The sequence below is a fragment of the Sphaeramia orbicularis genome, chromosome 15 (assembly GCF_902148855.1).
Source record: "Sphaeramia orbicularis chromosome 15, fSphaOr1.1, whole genome shotgun sequence".
NCBI lineage: Eukaryota > Metazoa > Chordata > Actinopteri > Kurtiformes > Apogonidae > Sphaeramia > Sphaeramia orbicularis.
This window is the reverse complement of record NC_043971.1, coordinates 35,659,993-35,687,008: the sequence shown is the minus strand read 5'-3', so window position 1 is coordinate 35,687,008 and position 27,016 is coordinate 35,659,993. Positions and strand designations below refer to the sequence as shown.

Genomic DNA, 27,016 nt, shown 5'->3' with positions numbered 1-27,016 from the left:
AACCTTTTTCCACTGGGCCCCCTGGAAATGCTGGGTCCCATGAATTTGTCATGTTTATCCCTCCTTTATGGCACCCCAGCTCACTAGTGTGGTCACAAACAGAGCCCATGTGCAGGGTTGTCCCTATATACATTCTGCTGAATTCTCAGCGCCGCTGCAAAAAAACCCAAAACACTTTATTCTGAGGCTGAGCCCCTACAACAAACAGCAATTCACTCTCACAGTCACAGATATGGGTGATTTAGACTGACCAGTTAATCTATTAATTGTCTTTAGACAGTGGGAGGAGGCCAGAGTACCTGCAGAAAGCCCACACAGACATGGCGAGAACATGTAAACTGTACAGAGAAAGGCCCACACCAGGACCAGTGCTCACCACAGCACCACCCATGAGTTATACTGTGTTAAACAAATAAGGACAGTAAATCTTAACTGGACTATTATACAACACATGATTTGTTGATTAATTACTTTTTCCTAGCATTTCATAGACATAATAGATGCTCTAACATACAGACCTGATCAAAATCTTAAGACCAGTTGAAAAATAGCTAGAATTTACCTTTTGCACATTTGGATCTTAATGAGGTTTTAAGTAGAGCTACAATATACAAAAGCAAGAAGGAGTGAGACAAAAAGCACTTTGAAAAAGTAATTTATTGAAAACAAGTAAACTGAAATAGGCTGTTTATCAGCTGATCAAAAGTTTAAGACCACAGGCTATAAAAGCCAAAATCTGCTCAAAATTCTCATTTTCTGTCGGGCATTCACACGGTCATGCCCTCCTGATGGCTAAAGCTAAGAAGCTTTCTCTTCTTGAACGTGGTCGGATCGTCGAGCTGCATAAGCAAGGCCTCTCGCAGTGTGCCATTGCTGCTGAGGTTGGATGCAGTAAGACATTCATTCTAAATTTTTTGACAGATCCTGAGTATTATGGAACAAAAAAGTCAAGTGGTAGACCCAAAAAAATGACACCTGCGCTGAGCCGGAGGATCCGATTGACTGTCCGTCAAGACACAGGGTGGTCCTCGACCCAAATTAAGGCCCTTACTGGTGCCGACTGCAGCGCAATAACCATCAGACGGCATCTGCGGGAAAAGGGTTTCAAAAACAAAAAACAAATTCAAAGACCTCGTCTCCTACAACGCCACAAAACTGCCCGTTTAGACTTTGCCAGGGAGCATCAAACATGGGACATTGAAAGGTGGAAAAAAGTTTTATTCTCTGATGAGAAAAAATTTAACCTTGACGGTTCAGATGGCTTCCAACGTTACTGGCATGACAAGGAGATCCCACTTGAGATGTTTTCTACCCGGCACAGTGGAGGGGGGTCCATCATGATCTGGGGTGCTTTTTCATTCAGTGGAACACTGGAGCTTCAGGTGGTGCAGGGTCATCAAACGGCGGCTGGCTACGTGCAGATGTTGCAGCGGGTATCCCTCATGACTGAGGGCCCTCGTCTGTGTGGTAACAGCTGGGTTTTTCAACAGGACAACGCTGCAGTTCACAATGTTCGCTTGACGAAGGACTTCTTCAGGGAGAATAACATCACTCTTTTGGACCATCCTGCATGTTTCCCTGATTTAAATCCCATAGAGAACATTTGGGGATGGATGGCAAGGGAAGTTTATAAAAATGGCCATCAGTTCCAGACAGTTGATGCTCTTCGTGAAACCATCTTCACCACTTGGAGCAATGTTCCCACCAGCCTCCTGGAAACACTTGCATCAAGCATGCCCAAACGAATTTTTGAAGTGATTAACAAGAACGGTGGAGCTACTCATTACTGAGTCCTACTGAGAAAATTTTTTGTTCTGGTTTGGAGAGTTTTTTGTAATTTTTTGAGCGATGGTCTTAAACTTTTGATCAGCTGATAAACAGCCTATTTCAGTTTACTTGTTTTCAATAAATTACTTTTTCAAAGTGCTTTTTGTCTCACTCCCCCTTCTTGCTTTTGTATATTGTAGCTCTACTTAAAACCTCATTAAGATCCAAATGTGCAAAAGGTAAATTCTAGCTATTTTTCAACTGGTCTTAAGATTTTGATCAGGTCTGTATTTGGCTATCATCACACAATGGCTGTACACATCAAACTGACCAGAAAACCATCAAAACCAAGCTTTAGAACAGCACAACATTTATAAGTGTTATCCACACTTATTTACAATAAACATGCTTAACAGTCCAAGACCCTAATCAGCCACTGTCAAAGCCTGTTTAAGAGGCAGAAAGCAGCGGATAACACAATAAAAAGGTCATTCAACATCCTGAATGTGAGAACTAATCTGTTTCTGTCGGTCAGAGTCATTATTAGACAAAAATTCAAGAACACAACTTATATTCAGCAAAGTGTGCGCTGTAAACAAATGTACAGTGCAAGACTTGAATATTTTTAAAGTATACTCAAGTGGGGTGTCATTTATCAGAAAATTAGAAAATAAGTGTAAAAAATATCTAATTATCCTTTGCTAATGGGTACTAAAGTATCTGAAACAGACTCTGTTAGTTTTCCCTGAATCTCATATTTCTATAAGTATTTCATCCTTGATGCCATTCTGATTCACAGCCTGGAGCTGCTCCATTGATAATAAATAGAAGACTGACTTTGTACGTTTCTAAAATGTTAGCCTGAAATATGCCCTGGGTATTGGAACCGACTCTTTTTCCATCATTTTAAAGTAATTCACTATGTACACTAGGGCTGGGTATCATAGCCAATGTCCTTAATCGATTCGATTTCCATTCATAAGGTTCTGAATTGATTAATTGCGATTCGAGTCAATTCAGTATTAATTGATTCAGATTCATTTAGTGATACCAAAGTACAATTTTGAGTTGTAACTTGATTGACTACTGCAGCCATGCAACACAGAATCAATATTGATATTAGAAAGGAAATAAATATGACATTTCAGCAGTAAATAGCTGAATCTGCTCTGAAATAGTGGACAGAAACATTGCCATGTTTCTACAGTGGCTCAGAACGGACTTCTTCGTCATCTTTATTCTGTTCGATGGCTTGTGCTTCCAGCCTTAAGGCACATTACTATCATCCTGCAGCACTGCAACCAATTTGGCCCTCCTGAAACAGAATCATGTTGGGCCCTTGGAACAAGAAATTCACAGGAGGGGGAGGGTGGGCGGAGCTTCATAATTTCCGCTTTACTATTCCTCTAACTCCACAGTCAGCCACAGGTGATAGAAGTTAATATTTCTACAACGACTGGCTTCCGTGACCCGCCTCCATCATCCAGTTCCTCCGCATTGTGGGTTTGAGTTTGAGGCTGGGAGGACCTTCCACAGAGGGGTTTTACCCACCCTTCCTCCACGTTCCTCCCGTGCAGAACCATCGCGAGCACGACCAAGACTCCGTGAGGGGCTCACGAGACTGAGCCGGCTGCACTTCCATGTCAGCAGTCATTTACTTGTGGTCCTGCTCTGAAAAATCAATCTCATCCAATATTAATCGATTATGCAATGTTATAAAGAAATCGATCCAAAATCAGTCAAATGGATTTTTTTACCCAGCCCTAATGTACACTGTAATGGCATTGAGGACTCTTTCTGTTTCTTGCTAAATGGTGATGAATATATGTTAATAGAGCACAAACACTCAGAGTATAGCGATGACATTTATTTAATGCTAACAGCAAAAGTTCAAATAAACAGTATTTTTCATCAAATAAAATTGAAAATGTTTAAGCATATACATGGTGGAAATATAATATATAATAGGTATCACCATTAGTAAAACTTATTTCGATACACACCTTAAAAGTTTTAACCCTTCTATGAAAATTCAAATTGATAATATTCCTATTAGGAATGTTAGTTCAGCTCATTTCCTGGGTGTTTTGGTGGATGAATCACTAACCTGGAAAACTCACCTTAGTTTCATAAGTACAAAAATTGCCGAAGCAGTGTGTATGTAGGGAAAATTCCAGCATCTGATTAATACAAATGTGGCAATTATGTTGTATTATGTAATGATATATCCTTATATTAATTATTGTAATATTGCTTGGGCCAGCACCCATAAAACTAAACTTGAGCCTATTCTTCGTCTTCAAAAGTGAGCTTTGAGAAGAATATTCTGTGTCGATCATAGACACCCCTCTAAGCCCATTTGCTAAAGTGGGTGTGCTTAGTGATTACCCAGTTAAAGGGGTCATATTTTGCTAAACCCACTTTTATTAGTCTTTGGTACATTTATTTGTGCATTTGGGAACCCTAACAGTTCATAAAGTTTGAATTTGAACCCTCCAGGTGCTGCAAAGCTATCTTTATATTCATTCCGGCAAAAACTGAGTGGATTTCTACAACCTGTTTTAATTCCTTCTTAATTTGTTATGTTTTATAACAAGTTACGTTACGACATTTGCACATATAAGGTCAAGACTTCTGATGAACATTTCTCCGAGTACGCCAAAATTGTTTGTCAGCAGCAGCGGTTGTAGTAAAAACTGAAAATATGTCCAAACTTCGAGCCAGTTACCTCAAACGTTCAATTGTTGGTTGTATTAATGAACACAAGTGGCTGAACAGGACAGAAAGCACGATCAACAACCTGGAGGGGGTGGGGTGTGAAGTGGCTCACTTGCATTTAAAGGGCCAGCGCTCAAATTGACCTGTCTTGTGTCATTAGTCAGAAGTATTTTTGAAGATGGACCTGTGGAGTTGAATTAATCAAGAATTCAGACCCAAGCAAAGCATTTACAGTTCATGTAGACCACAGGGGAATGTTTTAAAATGCAGAATTCCATTTAAAAAAGCAAAATATTACTCCTTTAATCATTTCCAAATTGGGCAATTTGTTTATGGCTCTATTAAAAAGCTACTGCCTCAACATTTCAATATTATTTTTCCTTTAACACTGAAAACCATAAGTACTCAACTTGTAGTAGCCGTCTTATTAGAGCATCCTTTGCTCATACCAGTCAGACTCAGTTCAGTGTTCTATAGAGAGGACCCAAAATATGGAATAATCTGCCAATTCTTCTTTCGGAGCTTCAGTTTAAGAAAGCTCTGCTCCTGAGTGATTTAATTTTCCACATGGGAGACATTTCTAAGCTTGGTATATCATGGAATTTTATTTGTAGAAAATGTACTTTTTTGCTGCTTGCATACATTTTTCTATATTTTTTAAATCTGGAGGTTGCCACTTGTTAAGCCCCTTGAGGGTTTTTGGTAACCATCCATCACAATTTATAACCAACATGTTTTTATGTGTATGGTTTTTACGATGTGAAAATAAAATGTAAAAAAAAAAAAAAATACATTAAAAAAAAAAAAAAAAACTTATTGCTTTGCTTGATATTGGGGAACCTGGATAACTTTCAAACTTGTGCATCTCTTACATGATGTAGGCTTGTTACAACCAAACATTGATATGTTTTAGTTTCCTTGGTTTCTGGAGGGCTAAGATTGTGGTGTGACATGTTTCCGTTGTTGATATTACTGGACTGAAAACTGCACTTACATATAATTTTCAGGCTGATATATCTGTAATATGTTGACATTTGCTAGAGGAAACCATAAAGAAATCTATTCATTGATGAAGTAAACACTAGTCCACATTTTTGCAATTGTACATGCATACATCACAGCTGCGTTTTCAATTAATTACCTCGACTGCAGTGGCCAAATTTGTCCCACTGGAGGTTAGAATGAAGCAAAAATGTTTTCACACACATATCATTATACTTTGCACCACTGCATCTCTTTAAATCAGACTTACTACACATCACAGTTATATAGTATGAGTATAAGTAAGACCTGCAGCTCGGGGAGTTTCTGTAATTAATTTCTGAAAATCATCTTTTTGTTAATCACTGTTGTAAAACAGCATGTTATGAGTTAAATCACACCGACAAAATACACTCACTGACCTAAACAACTCATTATGCAACGCTTACCGCAAAATACAGTAATTTCACAAATACTCTGGCCTTTTAAGATGAATACTTGCTTTGTAGGACAGATTTGGAAAAAATAGAAACTTAATTTTTATGGTTCCTCTGTAGGACAAATCATTCTACCAATTACAATTGTCTATGTTCTCTCATAGTGAGATAACCCATTCCCACTTGTGAGTCATAGCTTTCAGTCCCATCAGACCCTCTGTCTTCGCCAGAGAAACCCCAGGCTCTTAACAATGCCAGCTGATTAAAAATGCACAGTTAACAAATGCGTTATCTGCTCTCTGCAGCACGTTCATAATTGCCTCAAAACTGAGAAGCATTTTTAAATTGCAATCAGGACTTAAGATAAATGTGGTGAAATGATTGAAATTTTTGACTTCTTGGACATTTTGTAGTTATATCTCACTCAAAGATTTGTATTGGGAATAGGTTAGAACCCATGAAGACGTACACAGCTGCCCCTGACCAGAAGAATCCACACATGACCCTCTAATCCTATCAATACATTTATATCATTCAGGTAAAATACAGTCTACTAGCATTTCTGCAGCATCTACTGTGTCTTATGTGGACGTTCAGCAGCTCCATAATGAATGTGAACGCCGTCATTTTCTGCAACTTTGATTCACCCGTAAAATCCACAAAGTTTGACAGATGACAGTGATTGCTTTTATGTTATACATATTTATTAGTGCTGTTAAACAAATACAATTTTTAATCAGATTAATCACAGGGTTGCTGTGGATTAATCTGGATTAATCACCATTTAACATCATTAATTTTTAATCTATATTAATCGCATTTCATTTTGTATGAGCAAACAGACACAAGAAAGAAGGAAAATATATACAGTATGCACTTAATGCGTTTATTAAACACCTTCAACAGTTTCAATGAAACAACTTGAAACAAAACAACTGTTCTGTCTTGGGGGTTTTTTGTACTCATATTTTCATCCAGAGGGCCAATGTGCTGTTTAGCGTCTTCCATCTTTAAGGGCTGGTTCTGCTGCCTGTCACTACCAGATCAACTACGCATTTGTTCATGCGTGACGGTAACTCTACTTGGACAAACTGCCCGAAATCCATTGCCAGAGATTCTGTGCTGCAGATGGGTTAATTACATTAAAATTTTTAATTAGATTAATCATGATGATGGATTAATCTGCGTTAACATGTTAATTTTGACAGCCCTAATACTTATTATTTGATGTAATTTGCTGAAAAAAGTCACTTTTTCTTCAGTTTATCAGCTCTGATATAATAACCTTCAAGATGTACAAGATCAGCAAAATTAAATATAGGAGCATTTTCAGTGAAAAATGTAAAGTGCAGAGGATAATATTCTAATTAATGGTGATAAATCACATGATCAAGGTTAAATGTAGAGAAACATTCATTTGGAAGTTTCAGTTTCCACAAAAAGAGTTCTAAGACGGTGGCCATCTGGTGCAAACATGCTTCGTATACAGAAACGACTTGCATATTAGAAGAACACACGGCATGTAAGAAAACTAATGCTAGAGAAAAACGCTGAAAAAACAGAAATGTGCTTTTGTTTTAGATTCTGCAGCGCTCTTTTTTTACAGCGCCTTTTTATATTTGCAGCATTTTTCTCTATCATTAGTTTTCTTATATGCAGCGCATTCTTTTAATATGCAAGTCATTTCTGTATATGAAGTGTGTTTGCACCTGTCAGCCACCGTATCTATGGTTAAAAACACATTCACAAATTTTCCACTGCTCGTGCTGATGTTTTTCTTGTAAGCATGTAAAACATTCTCAAAGAGTCTGCCTCCACACAATCAGCAGTCATCGGTATATCTGCCTGTGTACTGTACCTCCTCCAGACCATGTCACATTCGACGGTCATTCTTTTCCATTCTGCAGTACACATATCCGTCTGGGAGCAATATGATTATTTCCAAGCCTGCACAATAGCTAAAGAAATCAAGAGTACTGTTGTCAGATTGGTCCAGCTGCTGAACATATGTGCACTGTGATTAGCATTGAGCTTCTTAACAATGTACTAGCAGCGCATCTTGTCGCTCTATTATATTTACAGTCTCAACATAAAACCAAGGTCATTTATTTTTCTTGTCCATTCATTCTCCTCTATACCCAATTATTTTTCCTAGTATGAGGACACTAGACAGAATCATTTAAAAGAATATCTCTGCACTCTCACACCCTGTCCTACAGAAAACAATAGGCCATAGGAGAACAGGGAATCTACAGGGGTTGGACAAAATAATGGAAACACCTTCACCTCAAGATGATAATGCCCCAATCCATACAGCTAGAATTGTTAAAGAATGGCATGAGGAACATTCTAATGAAGTTGAGCATCTCGTATGGCCGGCACAGTCCCCAGACCTCAACATTATTAAGCATTTATGGTCAGTTTTAGAGATTCAAGTAAGACGTTGATTTCCACCGCCATCGTCTCTAAAAGAGTTGGAGGGTATTCTAACTGAAGAATGGCTTAAAATTCCTTTGGAAACAATTCACAAGTTGTGTGAATCAATACCTCGGAGAATTGAGGCTGTAATTGCCGCAAAAGGCGGACCTACACCATATTAAATTATATTTTGTTGATTTTTGAAGGTGTTTCCATTATTTTGTCCAACCCCTGTAAGTCCACATGTCAGAGTATAATGTTCATTTTCTATTCAGGCTGCAATGTTGTTTAATGAGAAAACAGGCAATAGTAAATATGAAATATGACTGTCCAACCGTTTAATGCCTGTTCAGCTTAATGTGAGGATTAACCTAATCCACAATCTCATTACTATGTGCTACAAATTAATTGATTAATTCTCGGTGGTGCATTAACAGAAGACTGCAAATCACTGATTGATAAATACAAACACACATGCAAAAACGCAATACAGAGCATTTGAAAGTGACTAAATACTGGCTCATGTAACCACAGCAGGCCAACTTCCAAGCACATCTTCCTATAAATTTGGCAGTTTTATTATACACCATAAAATTGGAATTTGTGAAAATAATAATAAACCTTGGCTCTCCTTGCTGGCTGCATGATTCCAAAAACTTTGCATTTTGTGATCAACTTTAATTTCATTAATGTGATTTCAGTTATAAAACAGAACATACCAGTCCAATTAAAATCACCCTAAAAGCATTAGTATGATGTCCACAAACTGGGCTGTGTTTCAGCAGGGAAGCAGCAGCATTCAGACTGTATAAAGTTATTCAGAAGTGGAGACTTTTTTCACAACGCGGTGATATTTTTACTCTTCTGTGGTGTCGTACAGTGCAGAAAACACACACAAGTGTAATTCTACTCTATAGTCTCTTCGCGTTCATATAGGGAAATGTTGCGGTGAATGAACACTGGGATTCCCTCAGAGAGATGTGAATAAAGAAATACACATATCCTACGATGACATTATTAATCTGAGATGACAATTCCACAATATTCTAGGGAAAACCAGCTGAATAATGTATTGAGGGTTCTCTCTTAGGCCAGGAGCAACACCTTCTTTATAAGAAAAAAACGGTCAAAACTCCATTGAAAAAGAAAATGTTCAAGTTTATGTAATACTTCCTAAATTTCCCTGCCTAAGTGTAATATTTATGAACACATGCATAGTAGATTTCAATCCGGACAGTTAAATGTTTCAGTAATTTCGTAATCAGTATCTGTTTTTGTCTTGTCTTACTTGTTGTCATATATATATATATATATGTATATGTATATGTATATATATATATATATATATATATATATATATCTTTCACATGTTTGGTTATGTTTTCAACACTTAGCTGGCTTGTCCCACTGTCTTGTCTTATGTCTGTTGTGTCCCACTGTCTTGTCTCGTCCTGTCCCTGTACACTTTTGTCTATATGAGCCCTCCATCTATGTATATGGATACAAGCAAGAAATGGATGAACATGTGAATATAAAGTTTGAGACTGTTAAACACAAGCTGTAATTAAAAATAAAGTTGTCCTCCATTGAAAAACAAAATGTTCAAGTTTATGCAATACTTTCTAAATTTCCCCACGTAAGTATAATATTCAGGAACACATGCATATTAGATTTCAACCCGGACAGTTAAATGTGTCATATTGATATGTAAATACCATAAAAGAGAGCCATAAAAGTATATTAATGCAAATAATGAAACAGTACAGCATTACATGTGAAAGGCCTGGTTCTACAGTGTAATGAAGGTAAACAAAAAGCCAAAATGATTTGCTACAGTTACAAAGGTTCTGTAATTATGCTCACCATTTATCTCTACAATACATTCTAATTGCTGCCTTTATTTGCACATCAAACACTAAATATCTTCTTCACTTGTGAGGAAAATAATAGTATAAACATGACCACCGCTCTAATTAGGGCTAAGTATACAGGGAAGCCTAAGCTGTTATAGGCCAATTTACCTCTTATAAACAAAGGCCTTATAAATGGGAGAGTTTACCATAAATCATCATCTGCTTTGTAAATAAACTATGCTTAATTGTGGCTGTCGTATTGAGGTAGTTGCAATGTGTACTTTGTAACTGAGCCTGTGCCTATTACGGCCTTTGTTTTGCTTTATAATCCACAAGGAACAGGTGTTGTGCACTAATCCGAGCCTTTCAGCTACACTCCAATTACATATTGATGACCTTGCAATCAACCTAACTGGGCATGATTGCAGAAGTAAGCAAAAGGTCCTGCTTGTGTGCGTGTTGAGGGTTTTTTTTAAACAGGGGGGACACAAAACAATAAGAGAAAGTCGAACAAAAAGAGAATTTACAAAAAAGAGGGGGGGATTATACTGTCAGAGCACAGTTGAACAACTTTTCTCAAAAACAAGCATGCAACAAAAAATAAATAAATAAAACTCCAAGAATCAGTGTGTGTATTGTTTCAGCAACAGAATCACTGCTCGACAAAATCAAATTGGCCACTTGGGTAACTCCAGCACAATTTGTCCAGATGTTTCCACTCCTGCTAATTTGCCATTATTTTGCAAAACAAGAAAAGTACAAAGTTCTGATCCAGAAAAAAATGAACTAACCACAACATTTTCAATGCCGTACCTAATCATTAGATCATTCTATAGGTTTTTTCCTCTGATATTGCCTGTACATTGTGCCATCTATAAGTTTATATATATGTATATGTTTATATGTTTAACTCACAAGAAGTACTTATTGTATTGTATCTCTAGGAAAGTACCAATGGCTGCTGGCAAATGTGCAATGAATGTGACTAAGCTTTAGATTTACATTTAAAAGGCACCACATACGTGTCATTCAATCATTTCAATAGGCCGGTTAAAATGATTGGATGGTGTGTTTTTCAGTCCAGTCTGTTCAACAGGTGACTAAAATTTTGTATTTTTGTGTTAGAGCATGTTAATTAATTGGTTGTAATCAGGGTGTGAAGGGGATTTTAAGCAATATAGTCAAAAATGCTCCAGGAAAACATCTCCTACCCCACCTTTAAGGAATTCATTTGTTGGAAAATAATTAGGCAACAGCGCACTCATAATTCTTACATGTACCTGACTAAAACTATCCTGATTCACCGTGACTTGCCAGAAACATATCTTCATACCTGGCAATTACAGCTCTGGAAAAAAATAAGAAACCACTGCAAAATTATCACTTTCTCTGATTTGACCATTTATATTTATGTGTTTGAGTAAAATGAGCATTTTTGTTTTATTCTCTAAACTACTGACAACATTTCAAATAAAAATATTGTTATTTAGGGCATATATTTGCAGAACACAACACATGCTCAAAATAACAAAAAAAAATACAATGTTTTCAGACCTCAAATAACAGACATACAACAGAATGGCTGTCATACATGCAGACATGCTGATTTCAGAGGAAATTGCAGTGGTCTCTTCATTTTTTCCAGAGCTGTATATTTTCCAATCCACCTCAAATCAAGGCATGTCTTCTAAGATGACTGAGGCTTAATCAAAACATTTCACTTTTGGCAACCACCAGGAGCTTTGCCCTAAGTTACACTGCAACCAGAGATCAAGACATATTCCTCCGTATGTGGTAAAAGAGTTACAAATTATGCCCTTGGTATTTGTACTGTGCTGCACTGAAAGCCCCATACATCAGTTCATTCCCCTGAAGACAACTACTATTGTCTAAAAGCAGTGGAATTCAGGAATGTAGGTGTTTGAAGATTCATCATAGTAATACCACTGTATGGCTTGGTGGTGTCTGATAAGTGTTAGCTCACAGCTGAGCTAACCTTGGAGAAGGTGACTGTCTTAGAGCTGTAACTAAAGGGGAGCAAAATTACATTTTCTCAAATAGATTTTAAAGGGGTTATATGTGGTATTGATATTTCAAACTTTCAACGGCACAAAGTTGTGTACCAGAACACACTGTGCACTACCAAAACCACCATCGAATCAACACTATGTATCCACAGACAGTATCGCTCACTGTCTTTGTATATGTCTTTGTTCACACACATTTCTTCAAACTAACAGTTATTTTGACAGTTGCTGAAAATAACACTGTCTTATAATCTTCATGCGCTGTGTCAGCTGCTTAAATTATAGCTCTGGTAGCTTAGCTCTGTTTTAGATAGAAAACAGCCACAGCAAAACCACAAATCACATGTTTTCTGTACAGTTTGTGTTCTCAATAGCTGCACTACAGATCTGTTTGGAATCGTCCAAACAAGGTCAGAACTGTCCCAGTTTAGTTTGAACCGTGGATCAACAAAAGTAGTGCTGCTGCGACTAGTCAATGGCAGTTTTTTAGTCGTCACGTCATTTTCCTATTGACCGCCTATTTATTTTTGGCCGCAGCACTTTGGGGAATCCATGCCAGCATTGGCGCCTGCAGGCATACGGCTGCACTTCAGAGAGAGAGAGAGACCCCGCCTTATAAGTTCCCCACCCCACCCCACCCCACCCCGTGCCTACATCATTCAAACGTCTTGCCCCCTCAAATGAAAGTTTGCAAAGAGTCAGGGGGTAGGGAATAGGTAAATGGGCGTTAAGTTTCACTTTCACTTTGAGGACATAGCCTATGTTATATCACGTGACATATCTGGGAGGCTGCGCCACTTTTAACTTACAAGCTATCGGTTGCTATGGGGAACAGCATAGTACAGACCTGCAGGAAAGAGCCGTGTGGCAAGCCCCCCCCCCCCCCCAAATACTCACTGGAAATTCTAAGGGCCTATTGCATTAATACTTTGTTTTATTTGATATAGCTAGGCATTTGCTTGAATAACTTTGCGCAATTTTTTTGTTTTGTTTTTTTTTAATGTGGAAGACATCCCACTTTGCATTTTTTGTTTGGTCATATTTAAGTTATTTATATTGTTAACATTTACCATGGTACAGGTGACATTTTATGTTTTGGCCCTTGAGTTGTAGCTATTCAAAATAAAATGGACACAACAAAATCACAAACACTTGATTTTTTTTTTTTTAATTATTTGTTTAGATTAGTCAACTAATTGAAAAAAAAAATTAAAAAAAATAAAATCAAAGGATTAATCATTAGAAAATTAGTTGTTAGTGGCAGCACTAAACAAAAGGACAATTTAGCACCAGATTTTAACATTTTACCTTCATAAACCTCATTAGCAAACTCACCCATATAGAAGAGAAGCATCAAATTACTGACATAGTATTAATAAAGTGCCTCAGTATAGCATGGGGAATTTGCTCACCAGAACAATAATAATTGAAAGTAGAAATGCTGCATATAGCCCATTTACACCAGCTTAAGGTTTGATTAAACTAACATTTAATTTGAAGCACAGATTTAATGCCAAGCCTTTGTATTCATGTTCAAAATTTGGCAGACAAGTGTAATTTCTTTATTAAAATCTACTGTCGAAATAAAGCAACACAATTTCCAGACTTAAGCTCCCCTTGCATTAATTGCTTCCCACGTGTAAAGAGTTCAGTGTTTCTTCAGTTGGGTAAAAACTTAATGAGGTTGTACACGTGCAGAGAAAGAGACAGGCTGACACTAAACAAGTTAAAAGAGTGGCCCAATGTCAAGCTTGGTACAAATTTACAATATATATGAGGGATTGAATTAACTTTAAGGAGAGAAGGTAATGAGTCAATGATGGCTAAAAACATTCAAGCAGGCTGGCTGATCTCATTAATTGTTTAAACCTGCTAACACATTTAATACTGTTGGGAGTTGCCTCAGAGCCTTAGCGGCAGACTGATTTGATTGATGCACGTGAGGTAGTTTTCCAGGACCAGACAAGAGACCTTTATAGAGCCTGAATACTATTTAGCATTTTCTCTGGTTGGCATCGTTTTGGCTCTGTCAGGTCTTTTAATGGCCTGTGCAGTTGTCTTCCATTTAAAAATGTCTAGTCGCAAGATAGCTGACAATCAAGTCTAGACAAAATAACCGAAACATGGCTAAAGTTCAAACAGAATCACTTTGTTCATCTTCACACAGACTGCAGTTGTCATTTTATTTTGTGTCTGACAAGCTTTGTTGTGACTTAAGAGCAAAGTTTGAAAAAAGCAGAGGTGAAACAAGGACATTGTTTCCTCCAGAAAGTGATAAGAGTACACTTTTCATCACATGGATGATTGGCCCGAACACTTGTTAAAACAAAGGGTATAAACTGATGGAGGAGCAAAGACAGCTTTGTGCAGGAGCGCCTACTAATAGCACTGAAAGTATCACAAGCCTTAACCTGGTTAATATGGTCATTATTTATTACAATGGTTGAAGAGAGAACATTTAACAGGTGGTGCTACAAGTTTTTCCTTAACAACTGTATCTTCTGCACAGTTTATTGTTATGTGTATCAGGGATTACTCATAGGTTTGATGTATGAAAAAACTCATGACAGATTTAGCAATATTTTATTTAAATACAGGAAATTAATGTACCTTCTTGAATCTGGATTTAGTAGTAATTACCAACAGATGATAAAACAGACTGACTGCAACTAAGAGCAAACATCCAACATCAAATGTTGATATTTTCTTTTTATCTACTGTGGCTAGGTACAGTATTAGGTCACATTATTATATCATACCATACAGGGATGCACCGATCTGATACCAGTATCGCCAGCGGAAGTGAAAACAAAACTTATCGCTCATTTATCTTTTCTCTACCTGCTGAAGCTTTGCTTTTAAACCTTACCTGCGAAAACACTGCAATACTAGTATCACATTAGTGTTGCCTCTGTCATATCCATATTTGTTATTACTGACTTTCTTCTTCTCAAAAAACTTTCCTCTTCTTCGTGGTATTTGTCCAGTATGGTTAATTAAGAATGGCGCCCCCTGGTGGATTGATTGAGAAACGCTCATTCCAACACATTAAATGTCAGTAGCAGCACCTTATTACAGTCAGACTAATGACAACAACAATAAAGCACATTTACAAAAGGAACTAAGAACTGGAATGGGATTATTAAGTACTTGTATCGGTACTCGGTATCGGAAAATACTCAAATGTAAGTACTCGTACTCAGTCTGGAAAAAAGTGGTATCGGTGCATCCCTAATACCATATATTATATATCATGACATATATCACGTAATCTCATATATGTCATATTATATCATGACCTATCATATGTCATGTTTTGTCATATCATATATCTTTTCATATCATATATCTTAGGGCTGTGCAATTAATCGAAATTCAATTACGATTTCGATTATTACACGCAACGATTACAAAAAATTATGTAATCGAGAAAAAACGATTATTAATTTTGAGTCGTTTTAATTCACGCGCACGCAAGCTACCATGAGCTGCTCTGCCCCGCCCCCCTCTAAGCTACAGCTGCCAGCTAGCTGGCAGGTCCACCCCAAGAGGACAGTTGTACCTAGCGGTCTTGAAAAATGGCAGGAGAATCACAGCAGAAGTGCTTGGTAAACAAAAAAGGCAAGTCAAATTCAATTGTATGGAATCACTTTGGGTTTGATGGAGAGCAAAAACCCATTACGTGCAAAAAGTGTTTTGTAGTTGTGTCCGCACCGACCGGTAACACAGCAAACCTTTTTAACCATCTAAAGTTTAACCACCGCCACCTTTATCATAATCTTATGAAAAACTAAAACACATAAAAACAACTCCGTCTACAACTTCGTCCGCAATGCAATCTTCAGTTTCCGAATCTCTTTACGCTGCAACTCCCGTATTAACCTAACTGAAACCTTGCGGCACGCCACTGAATTTACTGTTTCAAACTACATTGAACATACTTGAATTTATAATTTGCACTTTACGTGAGCTTTTTTTTTTTTTTTTTTAAATTGCTACAGTTCTATGGCAAGTCTAGCAGTTTAATTACAGTGCACTATTTATTTACAAAAGGAAACATACTTGAATTTACAGTACACTTATTTGCATTCAAAGATTTTTTTGTTTCGTACAAAAGTGAACATACTTTCTTTTAGTGGTTAAAAGCTTTATTTATGTTTAAAGAGTATATTTTACATTGTTTTGCAAGAAAAAAATAAACAACTTTAAGGTTAACAAATAATCGTTTTTAATAATCGTGATTTCAATTATTGCTAAAATAATCGTGATTTTTTTTTTTTTCTATAATCGAGCAGCCCTAATATATCTTATATAATACCTTATCATATCATATATCATGACCTATCATACCATGTCATGTCATATCATATCATATATCTTATATCATATCACATCATATCTTATCATATCATATGAAGTCATCTATATGTCACATAGAGTATATTTATATTAGTTTGCCTGTGAGAATAAAATCAGTGACAACTATAGTTACATTGCTGAAGGTAAAGCTCAGCCTCTCCAGCATTTGAAGTGTTTCACTCCTTCATTACTGGTAAATTGCTGAATCAAAGCCTTTTATTGTAACCCTTCAACGTGTCCAGGGGCTAATACTGAAGGTCGAGAAAACATTTTTGTGATTATTACTTGCATGATCAGCTTTTGGGGCGTTTTACTTTGATTGCCTCATTGAAAGAGACATCAGCCTTCCTGATGGATACAATGATTTACCTGCTTCTAAAGTGAATCTACCTCTGCAGATGCGGCACATAAAAAGAATCTGAAACTCCTTTTTTAACAAAGCCCCTCAGCAAAACCTGTTTCTGATTTCCTATAAGCTGTTGCTCGATATGCAGACGTTGAAAGGATCCTCACGCTTCAGGCAACAGTTGATACAAATCATGAATTTGCAGAGACAAGATAAAAGCTGGAAGACAGCATTCTCATTTGTGGACACACTTATTTCCCACTGCTGTTGTAGGAAGCTTTCTGTCAATGAGAAATTACATTCCCTCCTCCCTCTCTCTCTCCTCACATCCAGTTACCCTGATACAATGAGATAGAAATCTCTCCAATCTGATTAACTGCTTTTGGATTTAGCTCATAGGCTGAATAAGCAAAGGAGCCTATAGAAAACAAGCTTTGTCTTCCCAGTAGAGACCGACTCTGCAATTGAGTGAGACTTCATGTTTTGTGTCTGGCACCTGTCAGTGGGTCTGCAGAAGCAGCAGCTTGGATAAATTAAACATGTTATGCTTCATTTGAACAACTCGGTTGCTATCCCCTCATGGCTACCAAGTTCTCTTAAGTGAAAACCTCCTCAAGTAAAACAAGCAAACTGATGGAAAAAAGGAAGGAACAAAGAAAATGGATTCATATCATGATGTCTGTCTAAACTAAGTCAACTATAATTCCATCCCATGAATGAATTGCAGATAGTATCTTGACAGCAGCAAATGTTCTCAATTTTTTAAGGTTATGTTATACATTTTTACTACAAGAACCTCATCATTTGTAACGCTTCAGTCTCATGTTAAATTTGTCCTTTGTGCAGCTAAAGCACACAGGATCATTTATTCATTCACTGGTTTATTTTTCTCGACCCTGACTAAACAAAGCCAGACATGATGATTATTTTGTTTGCATTTCCATTTACTGATAGGAACAGATATAAAGCCAAATGCTCAGGAAAGATGGAATCTTATTATATGCCATTTGTATGGTTTCTGTGTGACAGAGGAGAAGAGATGAAACACATTTAGGAGGATAACTGCTTTGGTCAATAACGGCGGGTTGCCTGTTTTACATTCCATTATGGAGAGGACGGTCTCTGGGCTGTTTCATCACAGAGAGATAAATAAAAGGATGGTGCAGCCAGAAGAGACCCATATCCCAGGTAAATGAGTGCTTTATGAGGAAGATTAGTGCAAATCCCTCACACACACAGCATCACTACATGTGGGGCGAGGGAAGCTTTCCATGCTGGCTTGGCTACCTCCATCTCACACATTCCCCTAGCAATCGATCAAAGCCCCAAATCACAGCAGCACACAGAGAGGGGAGGAAGTAGGTGAGACGGTATGACACCCTGAATTGGAGGCTATTCCACTGACAAATGGCCACCTTGCATGACACAGAGCCATCCAATAACAGTGTTGTGATACAAAAATGCACATAAGGTGTATGCATAGGGACATAATGCAGTGCCCACAGCACATACTATGGCAGGGAAGAAGAGCATCTGTGAATTGGTAATGTAAAGGTATAAACAAGGTCTGGAATCTATAGTCAGTGAAAGCTGCTCATTAAACTCTGTTAACCTGCAAAACTAATATCTGCAGGGAAAACTGGGTGAGACAAACACACACCTGCTCCATTTAGGGAAATGCATTTCTCATTCCCTCGATGAACATATAGCTCCTCCCTGAGCAGCAGTCAGCACTTCCATCATTTCAGCCATACACACACAACAACGAAATGCAATGGCACACAGTCAAAATTTAGTGAAGAGTTATGAAGGTGAGGGAGGGAAAGGCAGAAAAAAAAAAAAAAAACACAGGAAGCAGAGGAGTGGGTGCAGGTGATGGAGAGGCCAGGAGAAAATAAGAGGAACATAGAAGTGTGAGGGGAAGCGTTCGTCTGATCCGACCAACTGGTGCAAGTCAGTGCCGTGCTTCAGTGATTCCTACACCACTGTACCACACATTCACTATCATAAAGTCAGCCTGTGCAGGGAGTGGACTATTCATTAACACAGCCCCATGTCATGTCTGAATGCCAAACACCATCTGTATTCACCCACTCAGTCATGCACACACACTTCCTGTAATCCCTGAAAGAGCAGGACAGATATACGAAACCACAACTACACATATTTTATTATTATATTTAATTCACAATAAAATCAAAACCCCATCTAATATGTTTGACAAATCATCTCATAAAACCTGCCTGTCCCAAAAGCCAACAGCTGAGACCGTGCTTCATTACAATACAACACCGAGTAATCCCAAGGCAGAGTATTATTACGTGTTGCAATATTGTTGTGACACAGACACAGTCCCAAAAGTGTAATCCATGCTACTTGAGCACAGAAGCATTCACCATACCTAGATAAGCTGCTGCAGAACTGAGTCTTAAAACCCAATATGTTGTACTTCTGTTCCCTCATCATGAAGTAAATTCATCACTTTGATTTACTGAATGGATTCTTGTTAGATGCCTTTGATGATTTAAATTTTTATCACATTTTGTTTTTCGTCTTTAAAGAGAACAGAGGTTATATTACATGTCCTCACTGCAAACACATAAATTATACTTACTGATTTGCATTTTGACTCTCACTGATTTGCACCTTTACAAAACATGCTAAATCAAACTTTTCATCTTGTATAATTATCAATTTATACCACATTAATCATATATAATCAAATAACACCAACACCAGGGTTCCAAATCAACAGGTGCCATATGATCATGGTGTATTTTGTTAAAAGCCAGGGGTTGGTAAACTTCATAAATGAAAGAGTCATTTTTGACCTGAAAGAGGAAAAAAAAACCCTGGGAGCCGTCATGCGAAAATATTTAACCTCAAGGTGGCTACTCTGTGGTAGCCTGTTTATTACTATTGGTACTTTATCTTTGATTTCATTACAATAATGCAATGTTGGATGCATTTATGAAATTACACCATCACTATCAAGAAAAGACTGGATATTGCTGTTGATCTTTAAAAAAGATGGGTCATTTTGTGGCACATGGCACATTTCTTTTTCTATTTTTTTCTTTTTTCTTTTTTTTAAATTCTGGGAATAGGATGCTGATTTTTATAGATGGACAAAGTACCAAATTCTTTAGACTGATAACGAAGATAGAAAAATGTCCAGATGTTCTGAAAGTGCCACATCCTGCAGATCAATGGTCTAACCTTATAATTTTCATCTGTGAAAATATATATTTTTTTTTACAAAGCAGATTAGGTCATTGTAAATGAGAACTGGTTCTCTATTGATCTACCTGATAAAATAAAGGTTACATGCATACACACACACACACATACATATAGACATACATACTGTACATACATACAGTGATCCCTTGCCAATTCGCGCTTTAAGTTCCGCGGTTTTAGTTATTCGCGGATTTTTTCAGAAATATTCATCAAAAAATAAAAAAATCAAGAAAAAAATCGCGGAAATTTCGCGAAAATCCACCCAAAAGCAGACGAGAGGCCGCAGCTGCCAGCGAAATGTCAAACGATGACTCACAGCCTCCTGTAAGCAACACGAGAAACGCAGACGGCCCAGCAACCGCTTACCCCGAGCGAGAGAGGGAGAGAAAATGTAGAAATGTCAGTTCATGCATGCCCATGTACGTGTGTTTGTGTGTGTTGATGCTCGAGACCAAAGAGAGAGAGAGAGAGAGAGAGAGAGAGAACTGATTCGTTTCTTGTGCATATGAGAGGAAAAGAGAGCTGGGAGTAGATGTGCGTGTGTACGTATACGATGGATAAGCGTCACGAATGAAGAGAGGAGAGAATACGTATCAGCTGTTAGTACGTATGCACGTGTGTGTGTTTTGTTTACTTTCTACATTCTTTTCTTTCAGATGTTTTACAGTACGTACATGTACCCGATCTATATATATGTATATATATATATATATATATATATATATATATATATATATATATATATATATATATATATATATATATATGCATGTATACATGCACTAATCATTGTTTTCTTTTATATATATATCTAATTTATTTCATAATTATTACATTTGCAGTACTTATATACTATTTATAGATACATACATACATGTACCTAGGTCTAGGATAGGCTTGGGGGGCTCCGGCTCAAGTTCGCGGATTTTCGATTTTCGCAGGGGGCGCCGGTCCCCATTAACCGCGAAAAATAAGGGATCAATGTACATACATACAAACAAACATACATGCATACATACATACATTCAAACAAACATACATACAGACATGCATACATACAAACATACATACATGCACACACACATGCATACATACATACACACATACATACATACATAAATCTAAATTTGTGTTAACAATGGAGCATATTTTCTGCAATAATAATCTGCAATAGAAAACACCTGACATTTTTGCTCAAGGGTACCTGAGATGATTTTAACTTAGAGGTTGGACTAAAATGCAGAATTCCTGCAGCACTCAACACAAAACACAAAGTAGACCAAGCACAAACACATGGTACTGACGGCTTGGTACTTACCGTTGGGGCTCTCCTCGTCAATGGTCACTATGGTTGCAGGGGGACCCGACCGAGACAGCTTACATTCTGCATATGTAAAGACAAAGGGTTAGTTCACTTATGAAGCAGTTCATTTCTCGTTTGGTCAATTCAACTAATTCTAGTTTGCAGAGTAAATACTGCATTTCATGGACGCTTATGAAAATGACTATGAAAATGGGTTTATTTGCTTGACCTTGTCATTGGTCTGAGTAAATAAACCAGAATATTGTTTGAGTCTTTTATACTATAACATGTCAAGCTGACATCTTTTTATAGCAGGTGTCAGTGTTTGACCACAACATTAACACAAACAGACTACACAATACTGACACCAGACAAACAGGGTGGTCAAGGCATGTGGCATCTTCATAAGCAGAGCAGCTGCACAGATGGAGGTCACAGCAGCTACATGGTACAAGCACATGGGACACAGGTAATGGCAGATTGACAGACAGCAGCAGATGGGGCAGCAGGAGAGATGGAGGAGGGAAGACAGGAGGAAAGGAGGAGGCATGAGCAATATGAGGCAACTTGCAGAGCAGCCGATGTGAGGAAAGTTCAGGATTATGGGTCTTTCATCAAGACACAGAGAAAAGATGAGGTGAAAGCGTGGTGTGACAAGCAGAGAAAGTGGAGTTTGGGGAGTATATAACAATGAATTAAAACGAAAGGAAAGACAACGGTTATTGTTGCCCTCTTACCCTCATACTGCCAGTCTGAAGGGGTCAGGGGTTAGAGGAGCCAGAGGAAAGCAGAGCAGAAGCATGGAAGAAAAGAAAAGCATGAAACATGTAGTTGGACACCACTTCTGATGTTATAAAGGGAGAAAAAAGCAATTAAAAGAAAAGATATTAGGAAATGCATGAAAAAATGAGGCAGTTTCAGAAAGGAAGTAGAAGTCTAACTAAGGACATTGTGCATGAACCACCAACGTCTTTACAAATATGTCCAACAGATCGCTTCTTCCTTCCAATAGCTACCAGCTGACATTTAGAGAGGATTTACAGTTGGAAGTATAACAAATTTGAGTCAACAGGAAAAATAAAGACCTTTCTCTTGGTAAACTAAATGTGAGTTTTAGAAAGGGCAAACAAAAACACTCAAACCCATATTACAAACATTTAGCATTTCAGTTTTTTTTTCCACTTGAACATCTCTGCCTCCATCTTCTTCTACAATATTGAATCACAAGCAGCTTGCCATCAGGTACTACACTCTTACATCACATGTAATCAGAGACGGCCAGAAAAAGGATACACAAAGAGCACGACACCGCATCAACAGTCAGCACTATAAGGTTTCACACCCGCCTTATGTCGTCTGACAGCAGTTGTGCAACTACGCACCTGTCGCCAAGTGAAAAACAGTGGATACTTTTCTTATTAAATATGCATGTGAACCTTTACTAATGTGATCCTTTAAAAGTTAATATTCACCAGAGACAAAACCTTGTGCAGTTTTAATCATCACACATAAAATAATTAGCATTTAAATTGTTTTCAAAACCTTAAGCTACGAAATGAACGGAATTGTTATGTCAGATTGACATTTCTCAATGTACCTAATGTGTCTTTTGAGTGTTTTTTCCTGCATCATGGAATTTGTAACCTACAAAGCAGACTTGAACCATTTGCAATTTTTTGGGCTGATCCTGAATTCCAATTTGCAGGGGGCTTGGACGGCCGATACCGATTTTGGCCGATTCTGATCTCATTTTTATAAAACACAACACACAAGACATTGCAATGTAACTTTCCTATTAGAACATTTATTTTAAAAATAGAAAAAAGGTGTGAAAAAAGGTACCAGGTTCTCTGTATGAAAACAGGTGCATTGACTGAAACGTCTGGTTTTTAGTGAGTCCCGTATCGTACCAGCAGCTGAAAATGATCATATTTGAAGGAAAATTATCATAGACACCCAATTTCTTTTCTGACGTGGCTCAGACCATCTGCTTTAGAAACACATTATCATAGACTGTTCATATTACACGCTGCAACCCAGTTTTACTTTTATATAATCTAACAGAACCTTGGAAAAAAGCAAGTGTCTCTATATATGTGAAGCACAGGATGAACCCCCGCACTGAATGGACCAGAACACAATTTATACATTTACAAGTGCTACATGCTTTGTAGCGATGCGTAGATCTGTGCCCGCAAGTCAGGTTGGAGGAGGTCAAAAGAATGTCACTTTATTTGCAGTGCAGGTCAAATAATTCCACAAAAGTGGGACCCGCGGGTTGAAAAATGCCCCCTTAAACAAACGTCCTGCCCCCTCAAATGAAGTTTTCTGAAGGTAGGGAAAAGGAAAATGAGATGCACAACAGCGGGAGACTAAGGGGAATTAGTAAAGCATCTTAAGTTGCACTTTCTACAGTCGTATGATGGTGTGCATATACTCAGTGTGAGGTACGTACAGCACAGAACACCCCACCCCCCACCCCGTCAGTGACATGTGCCCCTTTCACATTCCTAATTGCCACCTCATATACGACTACCTGGAAACAGCCCCAGGTCTGACTATGCGGTGCAGCAGGAATTTGACAAGCACACAAAATAACCAATCAGATGAAAATCGGCCAATTTCCGAGCATGGCCCATTAATCGATGCAAGTCTACTACAAAGAGTAATCCTCTATTTCCCCAAATGTGACAAGAAGTATAAAAGTAAGGTCTCAGCTAAACGCAATTTGTTAGAAAGCAGACTTTGCCTTCTCTAAAAAAAAAATCTAAAATCCTTAAGGAATAATTAGATACAAACTCGTCTTGCATTGCTAATTCCTCAAGTGTACTCACTGTTCATTTTCAGAGTTCCGTGATTTTATAGCAATTAGGAAACCTGTACCCAGCTGGTGAAGAAATAGCAGGATGAGGGTTTCCTTTAATAGCGACAAAATGAACAGAGCAAGTGGGTCACACCTAGCAATCTGAGACATAAACAACAAGCAACATCAAAATACGTATGCAAATCTGCACTGAGAAAATATACTCTGTGTGAAGAAGAAAGTGAGCGCGCATATGTGCGTGTGTGGAATAAAAGTTACTTGCTCTCATTTTTAGAGGCTTTTTAAAGGATCACAGACAGTCTGTTTTGTTAGTTTTGCATATGTGTGTTCAGGCACCAATGTGTGTGCTTGTGTGAGTGCACATGTGCGTGTGTGTAGGTTTAAAGGATAGCTGTGGCAGGCAGGAAATGGAGAAAGACAAAAGGCAGAGCAAGTTGAGATACAGAATAGTGCCTCCATTTGCAGTGCTATTCGTCTTAGACTGTGATTAGAACACAAGCATAAGTTGGACTAAGAAAAGAAAGTCATACACTCACATGTACATACCCCAAGCAACAATATCTAAATAATTGCATCATCTTATGCAAGTGATAATATCTAAATAAGATTATACATCAAACTTTCACCCCAACAGCCTGTGGAGTGATGAGTGAATATCAAAAAAAATCCCCATCTCATGGCTCTGTGGGTTCCTACAATTACGAGCCATATTGTCCTATTCAATCTCTTCAACTCTCCTCCCTGTAAAAGATAATAATGCATTATAAAACCTCCAGACCCTGAACTGCTACAGCATATACAAAACATAATTGGAAAACTGCTTACAGGTTTATCCAGCTATCTGGCAGACCAATGCTAAAAAGCTACATTGTTGATTTAGGGTATATAGAGGAGATCATGTGGATTACAAGGAAGGAAAGGCAGCAGAGTAAGCAATATTGCAGTGCAGCAAAGAGGTGGTGTTTCAAACTGCATAGAAGAGTTCAGGTTTATATGCTAAGGATGCAGAACAATATAGAAATTGAGCTCAAAGATGTATACACAATCAGTGTATTACATTAAGGTGTGGTTTTTGGTTTATTTTGTTGTTCCCATGGAGCACAAATGTGTCACAGTTATGTCTTTCCAAGGAGGAAATAGATTCTCTAACATGGCAATGAGTAAAAACAATACAGAGTAAAAAACAGTGTTATGGAGCCACACAGATGAGTACACAACTCATGAAGAAGGATGTGTATATGTGGGCTGGTAATCTATTTGTAGTTGTAGACTAGCCGCAAGCAAAGTGGGCTTGAGATGGATTAAACAGCTGTATAAGAATGAAAAATAATGCTTATCAGTGAAATGTATGGTCTTTCAGAAGCAAATTGTATGTTAAAGCATTTACCCAAGACTAAAAGTCAAAATATGCAGCATTTCTCACACATTCCTACTCCACTCAGCAAATGACTGAATGGGAGTAAAGTGGAAAAAAATGGATATTTTTTTTTTCCTAGTGGTTTTAGTCTTCCTCTTTTTTCTGTGTGACACCAACAGGTTTGGAGACAGTAAGCTGAAGGGTCTATGTATGATGTACATGCATCTGCTTTGTCCAAAGCAGTGTTGGGGAAGTTACTTTTAAAAAGTAACTTTTGCTCATTACTTCTTTAAAAAGTAACACATTACTTTACTTAGTTAACCTCTATGGAAAGCAACTATTTACGTTACTCATTACTTTACGTTACTTTTATACTCGACTTGGAGCAAAACCAGATATCTGTTCCTAAATGTGTAGGGCTACAAAAAGTTCTACTATGGAGGACATAACAGGTATTTCATTTGTGCTCTTCATTATAAAAAATGCCACAAAACAGGGCATTTAACAGGAAAACATTGGACTTAACACGAAGCTTAGGCTTCAACACGACCATTAAGCCCTATCAAACAATAATTGCAGATGAACAGAAAATGCATAAGGGCTTATTGTCTCCTGCTAACGGTATCTTGCTAATTATCTTTCAGAAAGTGGGAGATTTGACAGTATTGATGGGCGACATTTCTTTGACAATGATCGAAGCAACAAGTTTGTCCAAATCTTGTTTACTTACCTGGTAAAAGGGAAGTTTTAACTGCTTATTTGGACTTGGATCATTTGACATAACATCATTTCCTCTTTGGGCTACAAGCTTCACGTTAGCATGTCATATGCTAGGTGAGGTTAGCAGTTGAGTTCACGGCAGTGGACAACAGTTTTTCGCCAGGGCACAGTGTACACTTCACACTCACATTTCCTCCTTTTAGTTTCGACAAAGTAATGAAAGGAATGGGAATACCTCTATCCCCCCAAAGTTACCGTTAGCTGCTTCTCACTGGCTAATGTCGCCATGTTACCTCCAGCCTGTCCGTACTGTGTGGAATGAGAGCTCGTGACCCCAACTTTAGCACAGTCGCAGCTGTTTCACTACCGGATGATGACGGAGTTAAAAAATGTACATGACAGCAAATCTGTCCATAAGAAAAGTAACGTTATGCCGAATTGAGAAAGGAACTACGTTTTGTTCCCAACTTTTCAGTAGTATCGCGTTACACTACTTTTTACCCGAAAAAAAAAAAAAAGTTACGTTACTGTAACGCGTTACAAAGTAACACAACACTGGTCCGGAGTTTTGTCCAGAACTGTGTACTAAGTGACAAGAGTCCAGAGACAGGAAAGAAGTGTAATAGGATTGTATTTTACCACCTGTGTATGATGAATGGTATG

At 37.8% G+C, this 27,016-nt stretch overlaps 1 protein-coding gene across 3 annotated transcripts in view; it reads right to left on the bottom strand.

The window, feature by feature from the left end:
- LOC115434336 (protocadherin-15-like) overlaps nucleotides 1–27,016 on the bottom strand; it is a 348,357-nt gene that overhangs the window by 158,684 nt on the left and 162,657 nt on the right. For all 3 annotated transcript variants that reach the window (XM_030156230.1, XM_030156229.1, XM_030156231.1), the window contains 2 exons: nucleotides 22,190–22,204; nucleotides 21,468–21,533 (listed from right to left, as the gene is read on the bottom strand). In XM_030156230.1, coding sequence (XP_030012090.1) covers nucleotides 21,468–21,533; nucleotides 22,190–22,204 — 81 coding nt within the window. The remainder of the gene's footprint in view (nucleotides 1–21,467; nucleotides 21,534–22,189; nucleotides 22,205–27,016) is intronic.